At 40.4% G+C, this 23,525-nt stretch overlaps 1 protein-coding gene across 1 annotated transcript in view; it reads left to right on the top strand.

Annotated features, from left to right (window-relative positions):
* The first annotated feature begins 9,473 nt into the window (after positions 1–9,473).
* The window catches only part of LOC133509536 (dedicator of cytokinesis protein 9-like), a 42,561-nt gene continuing 28,509 nt past the window's right edge, over positions 9,474–23,525 (top strand). Inside the window, exons 1-8 of the mRNA XM_061836646.1 lie at positions 9,474–9,657; positions 12,314–12,430; positions 18,915–19,004; positions 19,462–19,544; positions 21,451–21,520; positions 21,786–21,881; positions 22,250–22,384; positions 22,897–23,071. Coding sequence (XP_061692630.1) covers positions 9,541–9,657; positions 12,314–12,430; positions 18,915–19,004; positions 19,462–19,544; positions 21,451–21,520; positions 21,786–21,881; positions 22,250–22,384; positions 22,897–23,071 — 883 coding nt within the window. The 5' untranslated portion in view covers positions 9,474–9,540. The remainder of the gene's footprint in view (positions 9,658–12,313; positions 12,431–18,914; positions 19,005–19,461; positions 19,545–21,450; positions 21,521–21,785; positions 21,882–22,249; positions 22,385–22,896; positions 23,072–23,525) is intronic.

Here is a 23,525-nt window from a genome sequence, read left to right as displayed (position 1 = left end):
GAACTGAGCCAACAGGGGTGCAGCAGCGCCACTGTGCCGCAGACTGTGCGCACAACACCCTGGACGTGGGAATAGGCAAGGTGACGACTGTAATACCGCTGCAGTACTGTCAAGAAAATGTCAGAAAATGGATGGATGGAGGGATTCTCCACATTTTTTTTCATATATATGAAAATATATGAATCCCTCCATCCATCCATTTTCTGACATTTTCTTGACAGTACTGCAGCGGTACTACAGTCGTCACCTTGCCTGTTCCCACGCCCAGGGTGTTGTGCGCACACACACACACACACACACACACACACACACACACACACACACACACACACACACACACACACACACACACCACACACACACACACACACACACACAAAATTATATATATATATATTTTTTTCTTTTTTTTAAAGACAATAAAGGTCCTTCCATCTGTCTTTTATCCGAGCCACATATCCTCACAAGGGTTGCGGGAGTGCTGGAGCCAATCCCAGCGAAATTCATTTGTAACACTGCTGTCGGTAATGCGATATGCCGTTTCTACTTAGGTGGCAGTAGAGCATAAGGCATGGAGTTGAATGAGTGGATGACATTTGTTGAAAAAAAGATATTATATGTCCTTTCCTATATTTGAAAGGAAGCAACTTTTTATCTTTTTCTGACCATATGATGCATTCCACAAAGGTGGTGGTATAAAGGTTGATATACTGTCGTTGGTTAGAAGATTTTACTTCCTAGAGAGTCCCGATACGTGATTTAAAAAAATGAAGGCGCTAAGAACATAAATACAGAGCTATGATGAAATATAGCAAAATGAGGGCTGGTAACAGTGATAGTTTGTTGGTCTTCAGTGGTTGAGGTTAAGGAATGTTCATCATTTCCAGATTTAAGACGATCATTTTTCATTTCTGCGATTTCGCTGGAGTGGAAGACAGGTACATATTTGCTCTGCTTATAATGTAGGTTGAGCGCTCAGAGGTGGGAGGGTTTGGTTGGCGCAAACCATTTTTGAGCCAATGGGGGTACTGTACTTTTTTTTGTCTGTTTGTTTGTTTACTTAAACACATCATGAAATTTTAACCCAATACCGCATGGTTTTACATTTTCTGCTGTCTATAAAATACCGACAGTTAATTTTTTTTTTTGGGACTATTCCAAATCAAGGGGCCTGGTATTCATTATAGGGATACCTCCAAAAATGCTTACTGGCATAGTCTACATCTGGTAATTACATGTCACTCCTAACGCTACGTGTTTCTGTGTTTTCAGTACTGGAGTTGTCTGTTGGTTTTCATTTTTGTTGGACTATTGTAACTTGAGGTGAATTGCGGGGTATGCTCTGTGGTCATTCCTTGTTCATTTTCATTGTGCACCACGTGCGTTTGTGCACAAGAGCCAGGGGCGTTTCTTCACCTTCTTGGGGCCCCTGGCAAGGACTAGAAAAAAAAGAAATAAAAACAAAAACAAACAAAAAAACATGGTACAGCTAAAGCTCCGTAATAATATCAAAAAATACAATGGGCACAACAAAAAAGAAGCTGATTCCAAAATACTTGGATGTCACGTTTAAAGTGTTTAACCTTGTGTATTTTCAAGACTGTGATGCTCTGGGGGCTTTCAGAACCTCAGAACCTTCTCAACTGGCCTAAACACTATCAAAGATATTTTCCTGGAATCACAATCTTTCATATCTATGTGTGTATATATATATATATATATATATATATATATATATATATATATATATATATATATACACACACACATATGCATCCATTTTCTGAGCAGCTTATCCTCAGGAGGGTCCCGAAGTGCTGGAGCCAATCACAGCTGCCATCGGGAAGCGGGGCACACCCTGAACCGTTTGCCAGCCAATCACAGGGCACATAGAGACAGATAACAGTCGCACTCACAATCACACCGAAGGCAATTTAGAGTGTCCAATTAATGTTGTATGTTTTTGGGATGTGGGAGGAAACTGAAGTAGCCGGAGGAAACCCACACAGGCAAGGGGAGAACATGCAAACTCCACACAGGCAAATATATATGCTTTTCATTTATATCATACAAATGAGCCACACAATGAAGTTATGGGAAAGAGTAGTGGAGGCTAGACTCAGGACAGAAGTAAGTATCTGCGAGCAACAGTATGGTTTTATGCCTAGAAAGAGTACCACAGATGCATTATTTGCCTTGAGGATGCTCGTGGAAAAGTACAGAGAAGGTCAGAAGGAGCTACATTGTGTCTTTGTGGATCTAGAGAAAGCCTATGACAGAGTACCAAGAGAGGAACTGTGGTACTGCATGCGTAAGTCTGGTGTGGCAGAGAAGTATGTTAAAATAGTACAGGACATGTATGATGGCAGCAGAACAATGGTGAGGTGTGCCTTAGGTGTGACAGAGGAATTTAAGGTGGAGGTGGGACTGCATCAGGGATCAGCTCTGAGCCCCTTCCTGTTTGCAGTGGTAATGGATAGGCTGACAGATGAGGTTAGACTGGAATCCCCTTGGACCATGATGTTCGCAGATGATATTGTCATATGCAGTGAAAGCAGGGAGCATGCAGAGGAACAATTGGAAAGATGGAGACATGCACTGGAAAGGAGAGGAATGAAGATTAGCAGAAGTAAAACAGAATATATGTGCGTGAATGAGAAAAGTAGAGGGGGAAGAGTGAGGCTACAGGGAGAAGAGATAGCGAGGGTGGACGACTTCAAATACTTGGGGTCAACAATACAGAGCAATGGAGAGTGTGGTCAGGAAGTGAAGAAATGGTCCAAGCGGAGTGGAACAGTTGGTGGAAGGTGTCTGGTGTTCTATGTGACAGAAGAGTCTCCGCTAGGATGAAGGGCAAAGTTTACAAAACAGTGGTGAGGCCGGCCATGATGTACGGATTAGAGACGGTGGCACTGAAGAAACAACAGGAAGCTGAACTGGAGGTAGCAGAAATGAAGATGTTGAGGTTCTCGCTCGGAGTGACCAGGTTGGATAGGATTAGAAATGAGCTCATTAGAGGGACAGCCAAAGGTGGATGTTTTGGAGACAAGATTCGAGAAAGCAGACTTCGATGGTTTGGACATGTTCAGAGGCGAGAGAGTGAGTATATTGGTGGAAGGGTGCTGAGGATGGAGGTGCCGGGCAAAAGAGCGAGAGGAAGACCAAAGAGAAGGTTGATGGATGTGGTGAGGGAAGACATGAGGGCAGTTGGGGTTAGAGAGGAAGATGCAGGAGATAGGCTAAGATGGCAAAAGATGACACGCTGTGGCGACCCCTAACGGGACAAGCCGAAAGGAAAAGAAGAAGAAGAAGATTTATATCATACAATATGCAGTAATTATACTTTACAGAATCTTTGTGGTAAAAACCTACCAGCAGGTGGTCATTTAAGATTGGAATGCAGAGAGGGAGCGGTCGTCTGCTATCCATTGTGTTTGAAGTGGTCTAAAAAACCAGAGGCATGATGAAACCAGACATGGTTCAAGCTGCACCATCAGGATTCTAAGCAATGTCTGTTCAGTTGGGGACACCCCCCACTTTCCCCTGGATATAATCTGACAAACGTACGGACAGTTGCCCAGGGTGGCACTCTATGGGGACGGTGATTTAGTGGTTTTTGAATCCAGATCTTCTTGAATCTACTTATGATTATTTTAGAGAATTTCCACCTATAAAAATGTTCTTGAACTGTATGTTTCTCATCTTTATATATACATGTACATATATATATATTAAGATATCTTTGAACACCAGACCAGTATGTGTCAATGTGGGTGCGTGTTGAGTGGCCCAATCAATATGGGGTAATATCTCTGGGTCATATTTAACAACACAGAAATTCATGATCAGTGTTCAGATTACTTTAAGTATATTGTCTCAGTAATTGGGTGTTGTACTATAAGCACCAAAGGATCCATCAATTATGGACAGATGCAAATAACTAACTAAATCGTCTACAATATAGGTATTTATACATGCACACTTATGTTTGAAGTAGTGTAGAACTGCATTGCATAATTTCAGTCTTTGTATTTAGCTACAGTAGATTAAGGTTGATTGGCTGGCAACCAGTTCAGGATGTACCCCGCTTTCTGCCCAACGACAGCTCGGATTGGCTCCAGGACTCCCGCGACACTCGTGAGGACAAGCAGCTCAGAAAATGGATGACTAGATTAAGGGGAGACATTTTTGAAAACACTTTCTAGTATCATGCAGTAAAATGCTGTTTAGGTAAAAAAAAACCTGCTAACTGCAACACAAATTCTAATTTAAAATCTCTGACAATGTCACATAAACTGAATGTAATCTTTGTAAATGCAGAACGCGATTTCCACACTAACACCCCCTGTTTTTTGGTTTTCAGTATCATTTACGCAAAACTCTTGCAAAAAAAAAATTGTCTCTATGTCCCCCCCCCCCCTTTAGGTTATTGTTTTTAGACCATTCCCCGTGCCCATACCCTCTCATCACACCTCATCCACACGCATCCATACATTTTCTCCATTTACGGTAATTCCCACATGCAATAGCCAGAAAATCCTAGTATGTGTGCTGATTTGTAGATTGTCATCAGCACACAGATCTTCTACTGTAGAGGATTTGGCCTGATCAAAGAATAAAACAATTGAATCGAATAATCCCGAGCTTTACACGTTTTAGTATTAGTACCCCATTGCATATCTGGGTCATTATACAGGAGCAAATATATGATGTTACAGCTTCGTGTCAATTATCCGAAATGTATGATTGCTGCTCTCACACTGTCATAAAAACACTCAGTCTTTATAAAGCAAGCATCAACCGCAAATTTTGTCTTGCTGCAATGCAACCTGCAAATATTCCGGTGGGCTAACACTCACATAACAACGTAAATAGTGAGCTCAGAGTGTAGTCCGCCTTTCGCCTGGAGTTAGCTGGGATAGGCTCTAGCACCCCCGTGTGCCTTCTGGGGAGAAGTGACTTGGAAAATGGATGGACAATTCGGAGGCGTTTCTCAGGCTTTATCTATAGCTTGCAACATCTGTTTAACACAATTATTCATTTGAACCCACAAGATCTGACTCAAGGGGAGCATCCAATTTTCACGCTCGAAAATAGAAACAATGCATCTACTTATATGTATGATAAAGGTAATTTACAGTTAGTCCAGGGGTCGGCAAGCCAAAATGTCGAAAGAGCCGTGTTAGACCAAAAATACAAAAAACAAATCTGTCTGAAGCTGCAAACAAAATAAAAATCTTATATAAGCCTTACGGCGACGGCAATACATGCTGTATGTTTCACTATCCAAATGTTGATTATTGATGCATTATTGTTTTGCTGCACTGATAACATTGTACAAATGTAATATTTTTTGTCATTATTATTTTGAGGATTAAAAAAAAGATAATGAACATGCCTCTTGTAATTTCAGACCTCACCATGGTGATGAAATACAGCCTGCAATTCTAAAAACAAAACAGCAGCCTCTCGAAAACGTAAAGTATATCAAATTAATATAATAGTTTAAGTTTAATTTCTGTACATTATTTTCTTTAGTTTTTGGCAAATGGTAAGACAGCCCCCCCGCCACACTCAAAGAAGCAAGTGTTGCAGGCTATGATGCAATATTGATTGACAGAAATGTTGACATTTAATACTCATTTGATGCATTTTTTTACAGCATTTGAAAACGTTAACAATGTTTGGGTCATGTTTGTCCTTCAAGATAAATCACATTGAAACAAAAAATATTTTTCTCCCCCATTTTTTCCATTTTCATACATTTTTGTAAAAGTTCTCGGGAGCCACTAGTACGGCACTAAAGAGCCGCATGCGGCTCTGGTGCCACGGGTTGCCGACCCCTGAGTTAGTCCTTTTGGAATAAACATAAGTAAATGCAAATATCGGCAAAAAAACAAAAACAGCTCCACTACCTTATATGCAAAATTGAAATGCCAACCCTTTATTTCGGGCTTTATAGTATTATATCAGCATTACTAGGAGTAGTGCTCATACTCTCTTGTAGGCCATGCACATTGTGCAGACTTTTGTTTATTCAACACATACCGGATCATCCCTGCGCCCCATTCTCCAGGTGTGACCTGTCAACTCATGCTTAATCCAACTGTCACATTTGTGCAACCATGAGGGTAAATTGATTATCAATCCCTGTAGAGTGAGGCACATGGATGACATAATACAAAGGCAAAGTGCAAAATGCAAAAAAGGGTAACAACAGAGCTCGCAATATACCACACTTCAAAATATTGATACAAACAATAGGTTGTGTCATAAAGTAGATGTTTATATATTGCACTTCAATAAATATTGTTATATTGCACAGATCTAAAAGAACGTTTGACATTTCACGACAATTTGTTGTTCTGTCTTGCTGTGCTTTCAAACTGTAAAATGTGTAAAAATAACCAAATATACTGTGTAACTTGAAAAGTCCCATATTTTACCAAACCACCATTTTTCTAGTATTTGGAATGTTATATAAGATCTGTGGTGCCTCAGTAAACACGAATATATAAATTCAAATCATCCACGCTTTCCTGAATTCTAGACATTTCCAGACAGTCCTGAAAATGGGTCATTCAAATTTCTTGCGCTTATCTATGTCACTCGGGAAGATCTCCAGTGCTGTCAATACAACAAATGGGTCTTCTACACGGAGGCAACCAATCAGAGAAAAGAGGGTGGTCTTAACCAAATGTAAGTGATACAGAGCTAGATCAAACAGAAACAGCGGTCAGAAGGGTATTTTCCTATAAATTTGTATGACAAAAATGAAGATTTTTTTTAAAATGAAATTGACACATTCTTACTAGGTCCATAGTGGATCGCTCTGTGGAGCTAATATTCAAGTATTTTGTAGGTAATGACTAAACGGCAACAAGAACAACAACAGCATCTACATGAGCAATAAAGACAACTTCTGTGGAAGTAAATAGAAACAAACACACAGCCTTTGGACCACTTTGGTGAGTCAGATCTTAATTCTGTTCAGATGTATTAATTAGCCCCACTATAAGATCTGACATCATTGAGATGCTACAAATTCCCCTCTCAAGTTGCATCATTTATCCATGTGTCCGACATGTTTTTCATGCACCAGTTGCTGTGACAGAAATTGTGATTATGGGCTTAAATGTGTCAAAGAGGGAATTTCAATTACTTTTCAGAGTACCTTTGCATTTTCTTCCTCCTGAGTGCTTGGAGTGATACTGTAAGTGGCTCCTAAAGATGACGTGAAGTGTGTGTGAGCATTTAAGATAGTCAACATTACCACTACATGTGAGAATGTCCATGACATTTCTTGGGAAGGGTGTAGAAAGTTAATGTTTCCTAATGGTTTCAAGCTGCGCAAAAAGCAAATAGAGAGCGTCATCCTCCACTTACTGCTTCCTCCACTTTTACAAGGACTAAAACAGAATTGTACTCGTTTGAACAAATATCAGCTCCACTTTCTACTCTCCTACCACTCTCAAATTGCATGTTACAATAGCAACAGTAGCACTATTTATTTATTTGTTTATTTATTTAGTTTCATAGTATGCAAAGTGCTGCTGAGACGTTGGTGAATGAACCAGGATGACCTCAGAGCATCAACGAGACAAGACAAGAGGGTTATTATAATGCAGGACTGGCAATGCCATCACCGAAGGCTCAACAAGACTGGCACATAGACAATAACAGGGAGCAGTCAGGATAGTGACCGAGTTGATGGTAGATATTGTTCATCTGGATTTATTTATAGAACATTTTTAAAGAGCAGAAAATTGATTCAATATTTGAGATGTAGTTTAACTATTCTTAAAGTATGTCCATTTAATTTTCAGTACTTAATAATAGTCATTTCATTCATATATGGATAGATATATATATATGACAGGGACAACTGGTAAAGTGTTTGCCTCACAGTTCAGAGGACCCGGGTTGGAACCCGGCCCGGCCTGTGTGAAGTTTGCATGTTCTCCCCGTGCCTGCGTGGGTTTTCTCCGGGCACTCGGGTTTCCTCCCACATCCCAAAAACATGAAACGTTATTTGACACTGTAAATTGCCCAAAGGTGTGATTGTGAGTGTGGCTTTTTGTCTCTATATGCCCTGCGATGGGCTGGCAAACAGTTCAGGGTGTACCCCGCCTCCTGCCCGTTGACAGCTGGGATAGGCTCCAGCACCCTCTGTGACCCTCGTGAGGATAAGCGGCAAAGAAAACGGATGGATGGATATATATGACAGTGGTAGGTGAGTTGGAGGCTTTCCCATCTGTATTAGGTAAGGTGCAGGGTAAATGCTGGACTGGTTGCGAACCAGTCACAGGGCACATAATAAAAAGGCAACCATTCAGAACCATGGGAAATTTGGAGTCTTTAATTAACCTACTAAGTATGATTTTTAGAAGGAAGGGGGAAGCTGGAGTACCTGGACAAAACCCAACACGTGGGGATGGAAAACGGAAAGACCATACAAACTTCACACAAAAAAGCCAAAGCTGATTGATATATGAACCAGAACCTGAGGCAGACGTGCTAACCATTCGTCCACTGACCATACTACCTCAAAAATATACGGCATATTGTTATTTTAATTTGCCCTTAAGTGATTACAATCCGGGAGTCACTGATGGTGTAGTGGTACGTATGCCTGCCTTTGGTGCGGGCAGCGTGGAATCAATTCCCGCCTAGTGATGGTGTCGATATCTACCCTACGACTGACTGCCGACCAGTTCAGGGTGTAGTCCACCTTTCGCCCGAAGCTAACTGGAATAGGCTCCAGCTTTCCTGCAACCCTTGTGAGGATAAATGGGTTGGATAATGACATGACATGATTACAATCAGGTGGCATGGTGATACGGATGGAAAGCGTTGGCTTCACAGTTCGGAGGACCCGGGTTCAATCCCAACCCTCCCAGTATGGAGTTCGCATGCTCTCTGCGTGAGTTTTCTCCCGGCACTCCGGTTTCCTCCCACATCCCCCAAAAACATGCAACATTAATTGGACACTCCAAATTGCCCCTAGGTGTGATTGTGAGTGTGGCTGTTTTGTATCTATGTGCCCTGCAATTGGCTGGCAACCAGTTCAGGGTTCAACTAACATTGAATTTTCTCTTCCTTAAATTAATTAAAAATCAGAAAATAAATTAAACCAAGATTAAATGAATATTTTCAATTTGGGGAAAAATTATTACTTTGAATGCGTGACTCACCATTCAGACAATTACAGGTGAAGTTGTATGACACGTATACTTATGACAGTAAGATATGCTATGGAACTGACCCATGACACCATGCTTTTAATGGGGGGACAGGCAGGTTTCTCAGATCATCCCACACATAACATACCACACACATACACACACACACACACACAACACACACACACACCTACACACACACAAATTATCCAAGCTGTAAAGGTGGGAGGGGCCCTCTGCTGAGAGATCAGGAGGCAGGCGTTGCAACTTAGCATAGAAGGAAAAGTTCATGACAACATACATAGTGCAGTGAATCTCACTACTGATCACAGGCAGGGACGACTGGGCACTGCCTGCCATGCATGGCCGGGCAGGAAAAGCCCCTAAGCGGGAAATGGTGATAGAGTCACCGCAGAAGTACAAGTGCTTGGCTGAAATCGAGGCAGAGGTGGAGGCTGGGTCACAGGTGTCATCGGTAAGTTACTGTTATTCCATCCTTCTTTTCGTTCAGTGAGTTGCATACGACATTGAAGTAATCGGATCTGATGGTTTAAAACACATTCCTCATCTCCAAGATTGGCTATTTAGAGCATCTTTGAAGATGACTTTTGAAAGGAACTGGACGGAAATGGGAAATAGCAGCTCCAGGATATACCGCCCCAGGGAGTTGAATGTTGATCCTTATTTTTAGGAACTTGAGTTCCTTTTGCTCCTTAACTCTTACTGTACCACAGATATTGGAAGTTGGACAAGCTGCCTGATACTTTGAAGAGATGAAAAAATAAGAAATACCATGAAATAGAGTATATAAGTCAGGGATCGCCCAAGTAAGCAATACCATAAAATAGAGCACATAAATGAGAGAGCACCCTATGAAGTTTTTCTCTAATGACCAGAGTTGCATCAACAATAAACAGTGAAGTTGAAGTGCCAGGTTTATCCCTTATCAGCATAATTATGATCAGCTGGAAAAAGACAACATTTTAAAGCTCTATCTACAGGTTATTATGTGATGTAAACCACTATTATGGATTTTCTCATTCATTATTCTGTTCAGTGTCATGTGTGACGTTGGAGCTTTTCACAGCACAGTTTTGGATGAGGGAAAGTCTCTGGACTGATTGCTCGTCAACTGCATTGCGGGCCACAATTAAGCTGGTTTTCACATTGCCTTCCCAACAAACTGGCACATCAGGAAGAGCTGGCGGTAATCCGCCTTCCCACTCAGACCGTACATGATGCGGTGCATACGCATGCAGATGTTGTGGCTTTGCCAGGCAAATGGTTGCCTGGCAATGTGGCATCTGGGACACCGACAATTACTTTCCATACAAACGGCTCTGAACAGTCTTGTCAATGCCAACCGCGTTATTCCTCTGCAATACAACATCAGAAGGCAATGAATTCAAGGGATTCAAAAAATCTGAGATGATGTGGTACCTCAACTTTCGAATGCTCCACGTTACTTGATTTTTAGCATTTTTTTGCTTTATATTGCACCGCATTTTGAATTACCAGCTGGCTTCAGATACTCTACTGCTTGGGTAAAGTGAAAAAAAAAAGAGCGCTACAGTCGCCATTGCACTTTCAGATGTTTTTTGCACAAGACTCAAACACAATTCTAAAATGAAAACACACTGCAGGAGCATGAAGGAGCGGCTCACGCTTGCAAACCTGACTAACTGTTACATAATTATGCAAGAATCTGGTCACAAAACCAATTTATGGCTTTATGAACTCTTTTTTTGTGTATTCAAGAGCGATTTTGACAGAGTAAGGTGAAGAAAGGAAACATATCTAAATGTACCAAATTGACAGAAAAATCTTCTTCTTTTCCTTTTCCTTTTCCACTTAACCTTGTCTCCAAAACATCCAACTTTGGCTGTCCCTCTAATGAGCTCATTTCTAATCCTATCCAACCTGTTCACACCAACCGAAAACCTCAGCATCATCATTTCTGTCACCTCCAGTTCTCCTTCCTGTTGTTTCTTCAGTGCCACCGTCTCTAAACCGTACATCATGGCCAGCCTCACCAGTGTTTTATAAACTTTGCCCTTTATCCTAGTGGCGACTCCTCTGTCACATAGAACACCAGACACCTTCCGCCAACTGTTCCGCCCCCTTGAACCCGTTTCCACACTCTCCATTGCATTGTATTGTTCACCCCAAGTATTTGAAGTCGTTCACCCTCACAATTTCTTCTCCCTGGAGCTTCACTCCTCCTCCTCCGCCCCTCACATGTACATACAGTATATACTGTTTTACTTTGGCTAATCTTCATTCCTCTCCTTTCCATTGCAAGCCTCCATCTTTCTAATTGTTCCTCAGCCTATTTCCTGCTTTCACTGCAGAACAAAATATCATCTGCGAACATCATAGTCCAAGGGGATTCCAGTCTAACCGCATCTGTCAGCCTATCCATTACTACCGCAAACAGGAAGGGGCTCAGCGTGGATCCCTGATGCAGTCCCACCTCCACCTAAAATTCTTTTGACACACCAACGGCACACCTCACCGCTGTCCTGCTGCCCTTATACTGTACATGTCCTGTACTATTCTATCATATTTCTCCGCCACACCAGACTTGTGCATGCAGTACCACAGTTCCTCTCTTGGTACTCGGTCATTGACTTCTGTGTCTACAACGAAACAATGTAGCTCCTTCTGACCTTCTCTGTACTTTTCCACGAGCATCCACAAGGCAAATAATGCATCTGTGGTACTCTTTCCAGGCATGTGACAGAAAAATAAAAACTCAAAATAAACATACCCAAGTACAGTAACGAAGGACTTGTACTTTGTTACTTCCCACGGCTGGACCATTGTCATAACTAAGAGGAGAGACTTGATTCATCAGAGTTTTGAGATCATGATGTAGTGACTGGTACAGTCACGTACTCACACAAACAAGCAGGCCCACACAGACCCTCATCAGCTCATCCTTACATCGCTCCCTTCACTTATCGAGCTGCTCTAACTGATGACCAATCGTGAAAGAACAATGCTAACTTGTCAACACAGTTTGAATAACCCACTCCTCCTGACAACAAGTTCTCTGATATGTTTAACAGTGACTGATCACATGCTGGATCTGCCACATGTTGATGCCATGCTATTGTTTGATTTTCTAGGTCAAGCCCAAGATCATTGAGCCTCTGGACTATGAGAGTGTGATCACACAAAGCAACATGCAAATCATCAGTGATCCTCTACGGGACATGCTGCTATTCCCTGTGGATGACTTTCAGGTAAAACTACAACATCAATTTATGAACAGTGACTTTATTCGAAGAACCGACCCGAGTAATAATCCAAGAAGAAAAACAAGAAGCCTAGATTATTTTCTTTGTCAAAGAATGTTATTGAGCAAGCAATTATGTCGTTGAATACCAGGGGGAAGGTACTACTGTATAATATAAAGGGGTGCCTTGAAATATCGCTTCAATTAATTGTGTGACTATGTTTATACCTCAAAGAAATAATTTCTTAAATTATCTTTCGCAATTGAAATAAAAAGATCAAATTAATCTGTTCCAGCCACCCATATAAATACTGTATTTTCCGCACTATAAGGCGCATCGCATTGTAAGGCGCAGCCTCAATCAATGGCCCATTTTAAAACGTTTCCATGTATAAGGCGCACCGGATTATAAGGTGCACCGCATTATAAGCCGCATAGAATAGACAATACAGTAGAGGCTGCGGTTACATTATGCATCCATTAGATGGAGCTGCACAAAATGCTCAATACTGATCCACTGGATTGTAAAGCGCACTGTCGGCTTTTGAGAAAATGAAAGGCTTTTAGGTGTGCCATATAGTGCAGAAATACGGTACCCAAATAATTGTTTTTAAAGACTCTCTGTCTTAAATAAGAAAACTTGCACTCAACAGTATTGCACTGTATAAAAACACCAATCGCATTGCTTTCCACATAAGGCTCTCTCACATGGAAAATATGAGCACAAGCCATGTCGGTACCTAATGTAGTGTCCTTCTTTGTCGTTCTTCTTCTGTGGTGTCCATCAGTGGTTGTAAAACCAGGCAAATGGTGCATTTCCTTCCACTGCAAGGAAAACAATGTGAACTGATGGTCTTGGATGTATGAAGTTTTCCTTCGCCATCTACCGGCGGCATCTAAAATGCAATAGATTTGCAAGTTTTTGCTTATATCGTAAGAAAAAAAATCAGCTATGTGATAAATTGTTTTTGGAAAAACTCATTAGTTCTGCCACTTGTATTGCAAGGCATCACTGTTCCACAATTTCCAAAACCGAAAAGACCATGTGTCCCTGAGACGCCATCATGGCCTAAATACTGTAGGTTCTGCTTCAAAACTCATTGTGACTTGGTTATCTTTAAGAAAAATAATGGGTGTAAAACTCATGAAAGCCAAGGTCAAAATTTCAATCCAAAGACTTCTTTAGTTTATGTCCATCGTTGTATGTCACTACATACTTGAGCATCAACTTTGATATTCATCCATTTCCATACCGCTTCTCCTTCTTTGGGCTGTGGGCATGTTGGAGCTTATCACAGCTTACTCATGACGAGAGGCAGGGTACGCCCTGAAATGGTCTCCAATCATTGTAGGGCACATATAGACAAACAACCATTCACACGCAAATTCACACTAATGGGGAATTTAGTCTTAAATCAAACTACCATGCATGTTTTATTCATTAATTTTGAGATATGGGAGGAAAATGGAGCGCCTGGAGAAGACCCATGCTGATATGAAAAGAACATCAAAACTCTACACAAGCAAGAAGGGATTTGAACACAGGTCCTCGGAAGTGTGAGGCAGATGTGCTAACCAGTCTCTCATCGGGCTCCCCCAATACGATATCGTGGATGGAAGTTGATTGCATGGCATTGCCTTAAATTGTTCCTAGCAGTTGATGTAACAATACCCACAGCAGCACTTGATTAATTTGTCAGGATTTAAATGCAATTTCCAAGTGAAGATTAACACAAGTTGGTCATGGCATACAGCACACAGCAATTTACTTGCAAAAAACATATAGACAGTATTCAAGCAGTGGAGGTTTCCAGCCAAAATAGGATGCAGTTACAATTCTCAGGAATCTGCTCTGGTTCTCTCACGTTACGTTTCTGAACCATTTGCCACCACAATGCTATTGTTATAACTGATTTGGAAACAGCTCATTTTCTCTGTGATGCACATACTGGTTCAGAATTTGGAGATAATGTGAGTTTAGCCTGTCCAGTAATCCTCAGTAACCTCTGTATTTCTGTAACTGTGTGTAGACAGTCACTGAGAATGAGTGTTTCTTTCATTATAAAAAGAAAATGCTGCAGCAATCGGCATGCATTAGACAAGTTGAGACATGGGTGAATATTTTAGTGACTGATAGAGATTGCTCAAAGCCAGACATATCCATTCGCGAACTATTTGTTAGTCCTTGTTAGGGCTCCACGTGACATTGGGCGAGAGGCAGCATATACCCTCGACAAGTCAGCGGTCAGTCACAGGGCACTTACATGTCAACACGACAACAATTCACTCTTATTCACACCAATCGTCAATTTACACTCTTCAATTAACCCAGCATGGATCTCTGGGAATGTAGGAGGCAATGTCAGCACAGGGAGAACGTGCCGACTCCACATGGCCTATACAGGTATTCAAACACAAAACCTTTCAACTGCAGGAAAGACTTACTCGTAGTGTACCATGCTGACCAGATGCTGTATATCACATAATTTAAATGTGCCACCTTATTTTTAATGGCAAATAAACCTATTTGAAGATGATTTCAACTTAAGTTGTAATGGATGCAACAGGGGCGCCGCACGGTGGATCAGCTGGGAAGCGTTGGCCTCACAGTTATGAGGTCCGAGGTTCAACCCCGGACCCGCCTGTGTGGAGTTTTCAAATTCTCCGTGTGTCTGCGTGGATTTTCTCCGGGCACTCCGGTTACCTCCCACATCCCAAAAACATGCAACATTAACTGGACACTCTAAATTGCCCCTAGGTGCGATTGTGAGTGCGGCTGTTTGTCTCCATGTGCCCTGCGATTGCCTGGCAACCAGTTCAGGGTGTACCCCGCCTCCTGCCCTTTGACAGCTGGGATAGGCTCCAGCACTCCCCACGAACCTTGTGAGGATAAGCGGCAAAGAAAATGGATGGACGGATGCTACAGGCCTCAAAATAAGTGATTTCGACCATCCAATCAGCAAAGAAATGTTTTACAGTACACTGTATGTGATAATATGAGGTTCTCCGACTTTTTGGGTCCAGCGACCCCTTACAGGGGAGACATGTTTTCCAAAGACACACTCGGAATTCCAGTGCTAATTAAACACACCGACCATCCACCTATAAATATAAAATCAATTATTATTAGTGTTATTATTTGTATTTTAAATGTTCCAACCGAAATTTTCCTCATTGACCCACTTGGACTGAAGCAGCACAAATAAAAGTCCTTTTCGCGCTTCTGTCTAACCTGCCATGTGTTTCACATCACTGGCCCGAGAGAGGTGGAGAGGAGAATGGAAGGGGGTGTGAGGCTCGTGGTTTCAGAGGAGTTTGCATACACACATTCCGCCCTCATGCAAGTGCATGTGAGCGCATAAAGTGGGACTCATGACCTAACTGCGGAAAGCATTTCTTCACTGAGCTGCCAAGATGCCAGCCTTTTTCTGCCCCTTTTATGCATCATGCCACGCATGCATCATGTAACATGAACCTCAAAGTCTAGCATTAACAATGTGGAAAGGAATGTTTGTAATTTAACCACAGTTGATTGATGGTAGTGTGCAAGGATTTTTTTGGATTATCTTGTAGTTCCTTTCAATCAAGTTAAGACTAATTTTCTTGTCCTTGGGAATGTAGAAAAAAGCAAATGGACTAATACACAAAAGCAATGTGCTACTCCACATCATAATTACCCCACTTCTCTTTATTGCGAAGCATGAAAAGCGTGAGATGACAAGTTTTTATTTGGTTAGTAGCCAAATTGGTTTGTTAGGATTACGATATACCAGAAATCGTCAGGGGACACACGGGCCAAGGAACAACTCATTCCATTTTCATGTCATGGTTTGCATGTCTGGTGTAGAGCTAGCAAGAAAGTGAAGTGAGAGTGTGAATGCTTGTTCATCTGTGTGCTCCCTGCGATTCCTTGGGATCGAGAAAATACCAGCATAACAAGAAATGAACAAATGAATGGATGAACAATTTTTTTTTCAGGAAATCAGTTGTAAAAGTGAGAGCTGTCACTTTCACACTGGCCTGCTATCTTTTTACGGCTTTCTGTGCTGTGTGTAAGGTACCGTTACGGCCGACCAGTAAATGTACAGAGACAGAGAGTGTGTAACATGGGTGGAAGGATAATGGTACTCACGAAGAACAGGCAATCAATCACAGGAATTTCTCCACCAATGTAAAATTTAAATACTACTTCTCTGTCCCCCAATTCACCAAACTGTACACGTTCATGACGAGCCTTGTGAGTTCAAAAAACTTTGTGCAGTTCGTGTATGGGCTAAGAAGGATACAAGTTGTATAATGTGCAATATAAATTAGTCCATCCATCCATTTTCTGTACTGCTTATCCTCACTATGGTTGCAGTTGTGGTGGAGCCCATCCTCGTTATCTTAGAGCTAGAGGTTGCATACACCCTGAACTGGTCACCGATCAATCATAGACTTTCATGAGTCTTCACACAGAACTGTAATGTCTGGTTTGCCTGCAATTTTTTTTTTTTTTTTTACCAAGAGGTAATCACATTGCTGTCATGCAATCATTCACCAATTTGGAACGACGAGCTTTGACTTTCTTTCATCACATCAAAATTATGCCTCTGAGCTGCCACCCAAACCCTCAAAAGAATATTCTGAATAGAATGGTCCACTTATTCTATGAGGCCCAATAATGCTTGCCTGTGTAAAAATATTAGACATAGAAGAGCAATGACAAATTTATGTCATTGTAGCAAAGCTTTCCAACACAACTTCTGTGTTGAGTAACATTTAATGGTGGCTGCACACGCCAAGCCCTGTGGCATCAGCAATGATTTTCTGCTTTCTTGCTCTCCACCGTGTATGTAATTATTAGGCAAGGCTCAATTTTGGAGATTGTTTTTATTACTCACCAACCATCCTATTTTAAATTACTTAAAAAATGTTAATTAACCACAAACAAGAATGTTTAAGAGAATAAAAGTGAGGTTTGGCTTTCTTTGCAGAATATCAATATGTGGACAATTATGAAGGAAGTATTGGTGTGCATAATTACTGTACTCCACAACTAAACGAAAAAAAAAAAAACCTAAAGGATTTTTCCATCTCACTGTTTTTATCTACATTTGAGAAATCTGTTTCCAGGTATTGCCTTGCCCAGCCTAGATGCTTCATCTTATGTTTCTTGTTCAGTGATGTGTTTTTTTCCCCCAGCTTTTCTTACCTTGGCTATGTCTCTGAACACTGAACATTATATTTTGAGGTAATCTTGCATTTTGGAAATATGACTTGAAGATAATGAGTTCCTGGTAGCTTCACATAGTTTGGCAGTTCATTTGCATCAATTTGCGTATCTTGCAGGCCAGTTGACCCGCTACAAGAAAAAAAAAAAAAACATTTAAAGGTTCAATGATCACGCTGCAATATCTTCGATGTTTCAAGAGAGGTGCATCCTTCTGTGAGACATTTGATAATTTTGGACTTTTTAGAGTTATTTAAAGCTCCTTTTTTGGCCCATGATGCCGAAAGAAAAGAATCTGCATAATAATTATGCACACCTTTATAAACGGTATTGATTGCCTTAGGCCATACAAACACTCATTCTACAAATACACAGCACCGGTATGCTTAAAACCATTTAGCATTCTGGTTTACCCTAATGGGAGGTAGGAAATTTGTCTAAAAGTGATGATTATGGTTAAAATATTTGTCCACAAAATCTGCACACATTGCACTAGATATGTGTGTATAAGCCTATATGTCATACCCCTTTTAAGTCAGCTCTGAGGTATCCTGTGGAGCTTAGCTATAGGTTGTCCTGTGGTGATTTGTAGTTTACTTTACAGAAAAGCAGTATACTGTATTTACACCTCTTCAGAAGAATAAACTGATAAAAACAATAAGCAGTAAAAGTCAGATGTCACAAAGTAATGAGGGGATCAGTAAACATTACACTGTAGTGGTTTTTAGTAGTAAAATTGTGATTAGCTGGAGCCGCACAGTGAATAGACCAGATTAGACCTACTGTACTATATTACATTTAAAGTGCCACTGACAGCCAAATATACATTTTAAAATAGATCTCGTTTTGAAAACTACATATAATATTATTCACTTCAATCTCAATGCGAAAAAAAAAATGAGCGGAGAGCGTGTCATTAATACGCCAAGTTGTTGAAGTCACACTCGACATCCTAATGGTGGCCATATTGTCACACTGGGAATGTCGCCATTGAAAAAATCCTGGCAAGAATTTCCCTGGTGTGAGATGAAAAAAACCCGATATAAGACAACATTCGGACTTGCTGTGAAAAAACAGACGTGTCCATTCCGGGTGATATTTTTTTCTTAAAAACATACTAAATTTTAAGTTTTAGGTGTCAGTGGCACTTTAAACATTAACCATTTTTTTCTTCGGACTTGCTTCATGTCACGTTTCCTTTTTAGTGTCTTTTTCCCTTGTGAAATAGTCCACCAAAGATCTTAATTTAGGCTGTTTGATTTTGTGCCTTTCTCATCAGACCTGCACTCTACGCCGCCAACGTCGGACCGCATTCTCTACTGTGCCAGAAAATGCAGATCAAGAAGCACAGTCACTGTTTGTCCAAGAGGTAAAACCACCACATGAACCCTGCAAAGACATTAATTTTACTTTCAACGGTTGAAGAAAATACTGACAATATAGACATGCTTTAAAATGTCAGTCTGAGATAAAACTATTCCATCTCAAAGAAATGCACAGCAGATGGCTGTTGTTAGTGATACTACACAACATGTTCCAAAAAACTCTGCTGAGGATGGCTTGGGTGCGGCCTGATTTGAACCGCTAAAGCACATTCTGCCTCAGTTTGTGCCAGAAATGACATCATGAAGCAGGTCACGGGATACAAATGGGAATCACTCCAGAGGCCAGAGTTTTTGGCCCACGCCATATGTTAAGAATTTACATAATAGATAGTGTAACTAAGTCTTCTTCTAAGTAGCCTTTTTAGGAGGAACTATTATTATTATTATTATTATTATTATTGTTATTACTATTATGCAGAGATTTACTTTCTCTCTCCACAGTGTATGAAAACGTACAAGTCAGACTGGCATGTGATCTCTTACAAGTATGAGGAATATTCTGGGGACTTCCGAAAGCTTCCCAAGTGAGTCTTTAGCTATAGCGGTCTACGTTCGATAAGATCTGGAAAATGTCTTGTTCAGTACGGTGACCTGGAAATGCAAAACAATAGAACAGATTGTGAAACAATTGAACATTTCCCTGAACCTAGGCCACCGTATGAATGAGATCTGTTGGTCACTGTCAATATCAATCATATGGATTAGAAGTATATTTTAAAATTTACAGTATTTATTGTGAGTGCTATTTGCTATATGATCTGACATGTTTGTTTGGGTGCACAGATCTTGCATGCCTGCACAGTGTGAAAGGGGAACGAAAGGGGGTCTAGGGCTGTGCAATTACAAAAATAATATTAATCACAAATACCTTCACTGATATTGAACTCATGATTGATAAACATGGTTATTCATTGATTTCAAAACTGTAAACATTCAATTACTAAAATTAAAATTTAGATATAACTTACAAAAATGAAAAACAAACCAAAAAAATGTAACAAGTAAAATACCATTTTAAAATAATGGAAATTATAAAAAAGAAAACTAAATACATCTAGGAAATAATGGGAAAATAGGAAATCATTATTGTCATTCAGAAAATATAAATGCTTTTGGTAAAGCTAATTGACCTAAAACAAGAAATGTTTAATTCCGGTCACTAACATTTTATGCAGCCAATGACTGCATCTGCTGCCCCTGCCGCGTGCGCCTTGGCGGCTTTGGGGTTGTGTGGTGCGATGGAGCTACTTGTTTACTGTAAGCTAAAAAAAAAGAGTAGAAGAACAAAGTTGAAAGATATAAACTGAATGAACTCTTCTTTATTTTTTTTTTTTTACAAAATAGGAAGAATATAAGACCGTGGCCATTGTTATTTTAAACGTCTGTATGTGTTAATATGGCGTTTGTGTGGGAATCTTCATTATTTGAAGGTAAATCCCTGCTGTCACCAAATGCGATTAAAAGCTAGCCCATCAATAGGTTTCAAAAGAATTCAGTATAAAGATGACAGATACGAAACAAAAGCTAAAATTGAATGTATTCTGAATATTCGGGGTCAGTGTGATTTCTTACAGGGCCACCACTCAAAAAGGATTTACGTCAGGTCCTGGTTCTACCGTCGACTGTCGATGGACATGTGTTGTACTATTCTATGAGCATTGTTGTTGATATTAACAGTTACACTTCAAAAGTGTTGCTATTTCCTCTATGTGTCAGTTCCGCTTATCCTTGTGGAGCCCAGAGACTATTGAAGGACAGAACATATCCACTTTATTGTAAATGTATGAGTGGCTTACTCATTTAACAATGCTTTTGTTAGTTTCAAATGCAAGGTTCAATTTTCCAGTATATCTTTTAAAAACGGTAAGCAATCAATAGCAAAACACAAAGAAGCTTTGCAATGGAGTAAAGATGCAAACAGAGCTCATCTGTGCACTTCAGCACTGCACACCTGAACAGTAACATTAGCACAGATCCTGACAACACAACTCTGTGGCTTATGGACCCACATGGAAGAAAATTGCAGTTGGTCCAACATTGCCAGAGCAACCACATATGTTCCTCTTCCAACTACAAATCAGTGACAAAATTATGTGCAAACTAAAATTAATAGGCAAAAAGCTCAAGGCTCAAGAATTAATGAGGATATTAGCTCTCCAGAATTTGAGATACTGCAGACCACAACACTAGACACAACACTAGCCTTGCCCTGGGCTTGATCCCCAGAGGGAGTGTAAAGTACACACAGTCCATCTCTGGACAAAATACTCGACAAGCATTTCTGCCCCAGATGTTTTTAAAACTACTACTACTACTACAACAACTACTACTAATTTTAGTATGTTGATATATACTTCAGAAACTGGACAATTAAGCGTAGTCCTATGAACTGTATATGTTAAATCATGTGACATTTACGCTTCCCTTCAGTAAGGTATTAAGGCCTGAAAAACTGACCAGTCACCTGTTTGAGGTGGATGAAGATGTGGAAAAAGATGAGGTAACAATTCTTAACACCTGTAGAAATTTGCTATTGAACGTTCCTAAATTAATGCACTAGTCACACCATTAAACCTTCTCAATAGCACACTCTGCAGATATGCCCAGTAAAGATGATGATAGAATATACAATATTATATGTATAGAATATATGTATAGAATATGTAACCCGTTATGGAACTGCTTTTGGGGATACAGCACTTTTTTTTGGAGTGGAGGACATTATTGTGAATGCCTTCATGTTTCCTCTGCACTCCCTCCTGCAGGACGGCGACTCCCTTTGGTCTCCCAACGGAGGAGTGTCTAAACACGGTTGGCTATACAAAGGCAACGTGAACAACACAATCAGTGTTACTATGCGAGTGAGTACCGCAACAATGTTCTCCGGTGCATGGATCATATTGTTAAATCGTGTATGCCCCATTCCCGAGTCGGTCACTGGTAGGTATGCAGGTCTTAAAGACCACTATAGCTTCGTCTTTTCCTTTTATTTACTTACAGCTCATTTTTATTCTTTTTCCTGGCCTTCAAATTTGCCAAAACGTTTTGTCTCAACACTCAGAGTTTACTTTACATCAGGAGTTGGCCTTGATGAGGCCTAAGTAAGGGTAACAGAATAGGGAGTGAAAGAAGAAAACAGCCTGTTCCATTCAACTATGTATGAAGATATTTTGTTTTACTTTTCACAGCTGCCTCAGTAACGTCATACCACTCATTTTTCACTCTGTAGTCCTTCAAAAGGAGATACTTCCATCTGGCTCAGCTTGGTGATGGATCGTACAACTTAAATTTCTACAAAGATGAAAACACCTCCAAGGAACCCAAAGGAACGATCTTCCTTGACTCATGCATGGGTGTTGTTCAGGTTGGGACCAGGAGATGCACACACAACAACAGAACTGCAAGCCTCCTTTGCCTCAGTTGAATTTCATGTTTATAACTCAGCAATAAGGAAGAGACTGTGGAAAAAATGCCATCCAATCCATAGTTTTGAGCCAAAAAAAAACACTGCTGATCAAAATGAACATGAAAGTTGGTCTTCTTAACAAACAAACAAACATACATACATAAACGCAAACATACAAAACTCCCCCAAAAAGAACCAAAAAAACAACAAAAACAAAAAAATCCAAACACCATAAAAATTTACTTATTACCTGTCTATACTATCACTTTATTCATAATGGAGTGTTACTATAAAACAAAAAGTTGTTGGCTCTTTTTTTTGTGAGGTTGCAGTGGTTTACCCATAATGAGTGTGTAAAAATGATTGACCCAGAGACAGCTGATTTTTTATCATGTGTCATAAAGACTATAACGATTATGCCATTTATAATTTTTTTAATTGCAAGCTCACCTCTTATCTCGGTTTTCCAGAACAATAAAGTAAGGAGGTTTGGCTTTGAGCTGAAGATGCAGGATAAGAGCACATTCCTGCTGGCTGCAGAGAGTGAACTGGAGATGGAGGAATGGATCAGTACCCTCAACAGAATTCTCCATAGCAGCTTGGAACAGGCGATGCAGGAAAAACATCACAGGGACTTACGAGATTGTATGTTTTTTCACACTTGTCAGGAATTCTCTTCATTATGACTACATACAATACAATATCCACACTATCCATCAAGCCATTCATCAATCCAAATGGAATTTCAGCCCTCTTATTAATATAGGACAATGACTTAAATAATGTATTTGTCTTTCAAACCCCCACCAGATTATACATGTTATTATTATGTTCTATATCAGCGGTTTTCAACTGTTGTACATTTTATTATTGTTGCAAAGTTGCGACCCACTTTCACCGAAGTTTGGAAGTTTTTTTTTGAGTAAAATAGCCCAGTATATTTTCCATTTCCATTTTCCAAGATGCTAATCCACTCAAGGATTGTGATAGTGCTGGAGCCTATCCCAGCTAACTTTGGGCCAAAGGCAGACTGCACCCTGAACTGATCCCCAGTCAGGCGCAATCCACATATAGACGCCATCACTCGGTAGGAATTAAT

Source organism: Syngnathoides biaculeatus, chromosome 2, assembly GCF_019802595.1.
Source record: "Syngnathoides biaculeatus isolate LvHL_M chromosome 2, ASM1980259v1, whole genome shotgun sequence".
In the NCBI taxonomy this organism is placed as follows: Eukaryota; Metazoa; Chordata; class Actinopteri; order Syngnathiformes; family Syngnathidae; genus Syngnathoides; species Syngnathoides biaculeatus.
Note: the sequence above shows the minus strand (reverse complement) of the source record. Positions and strands in the feature narration are given on the sequence as shown.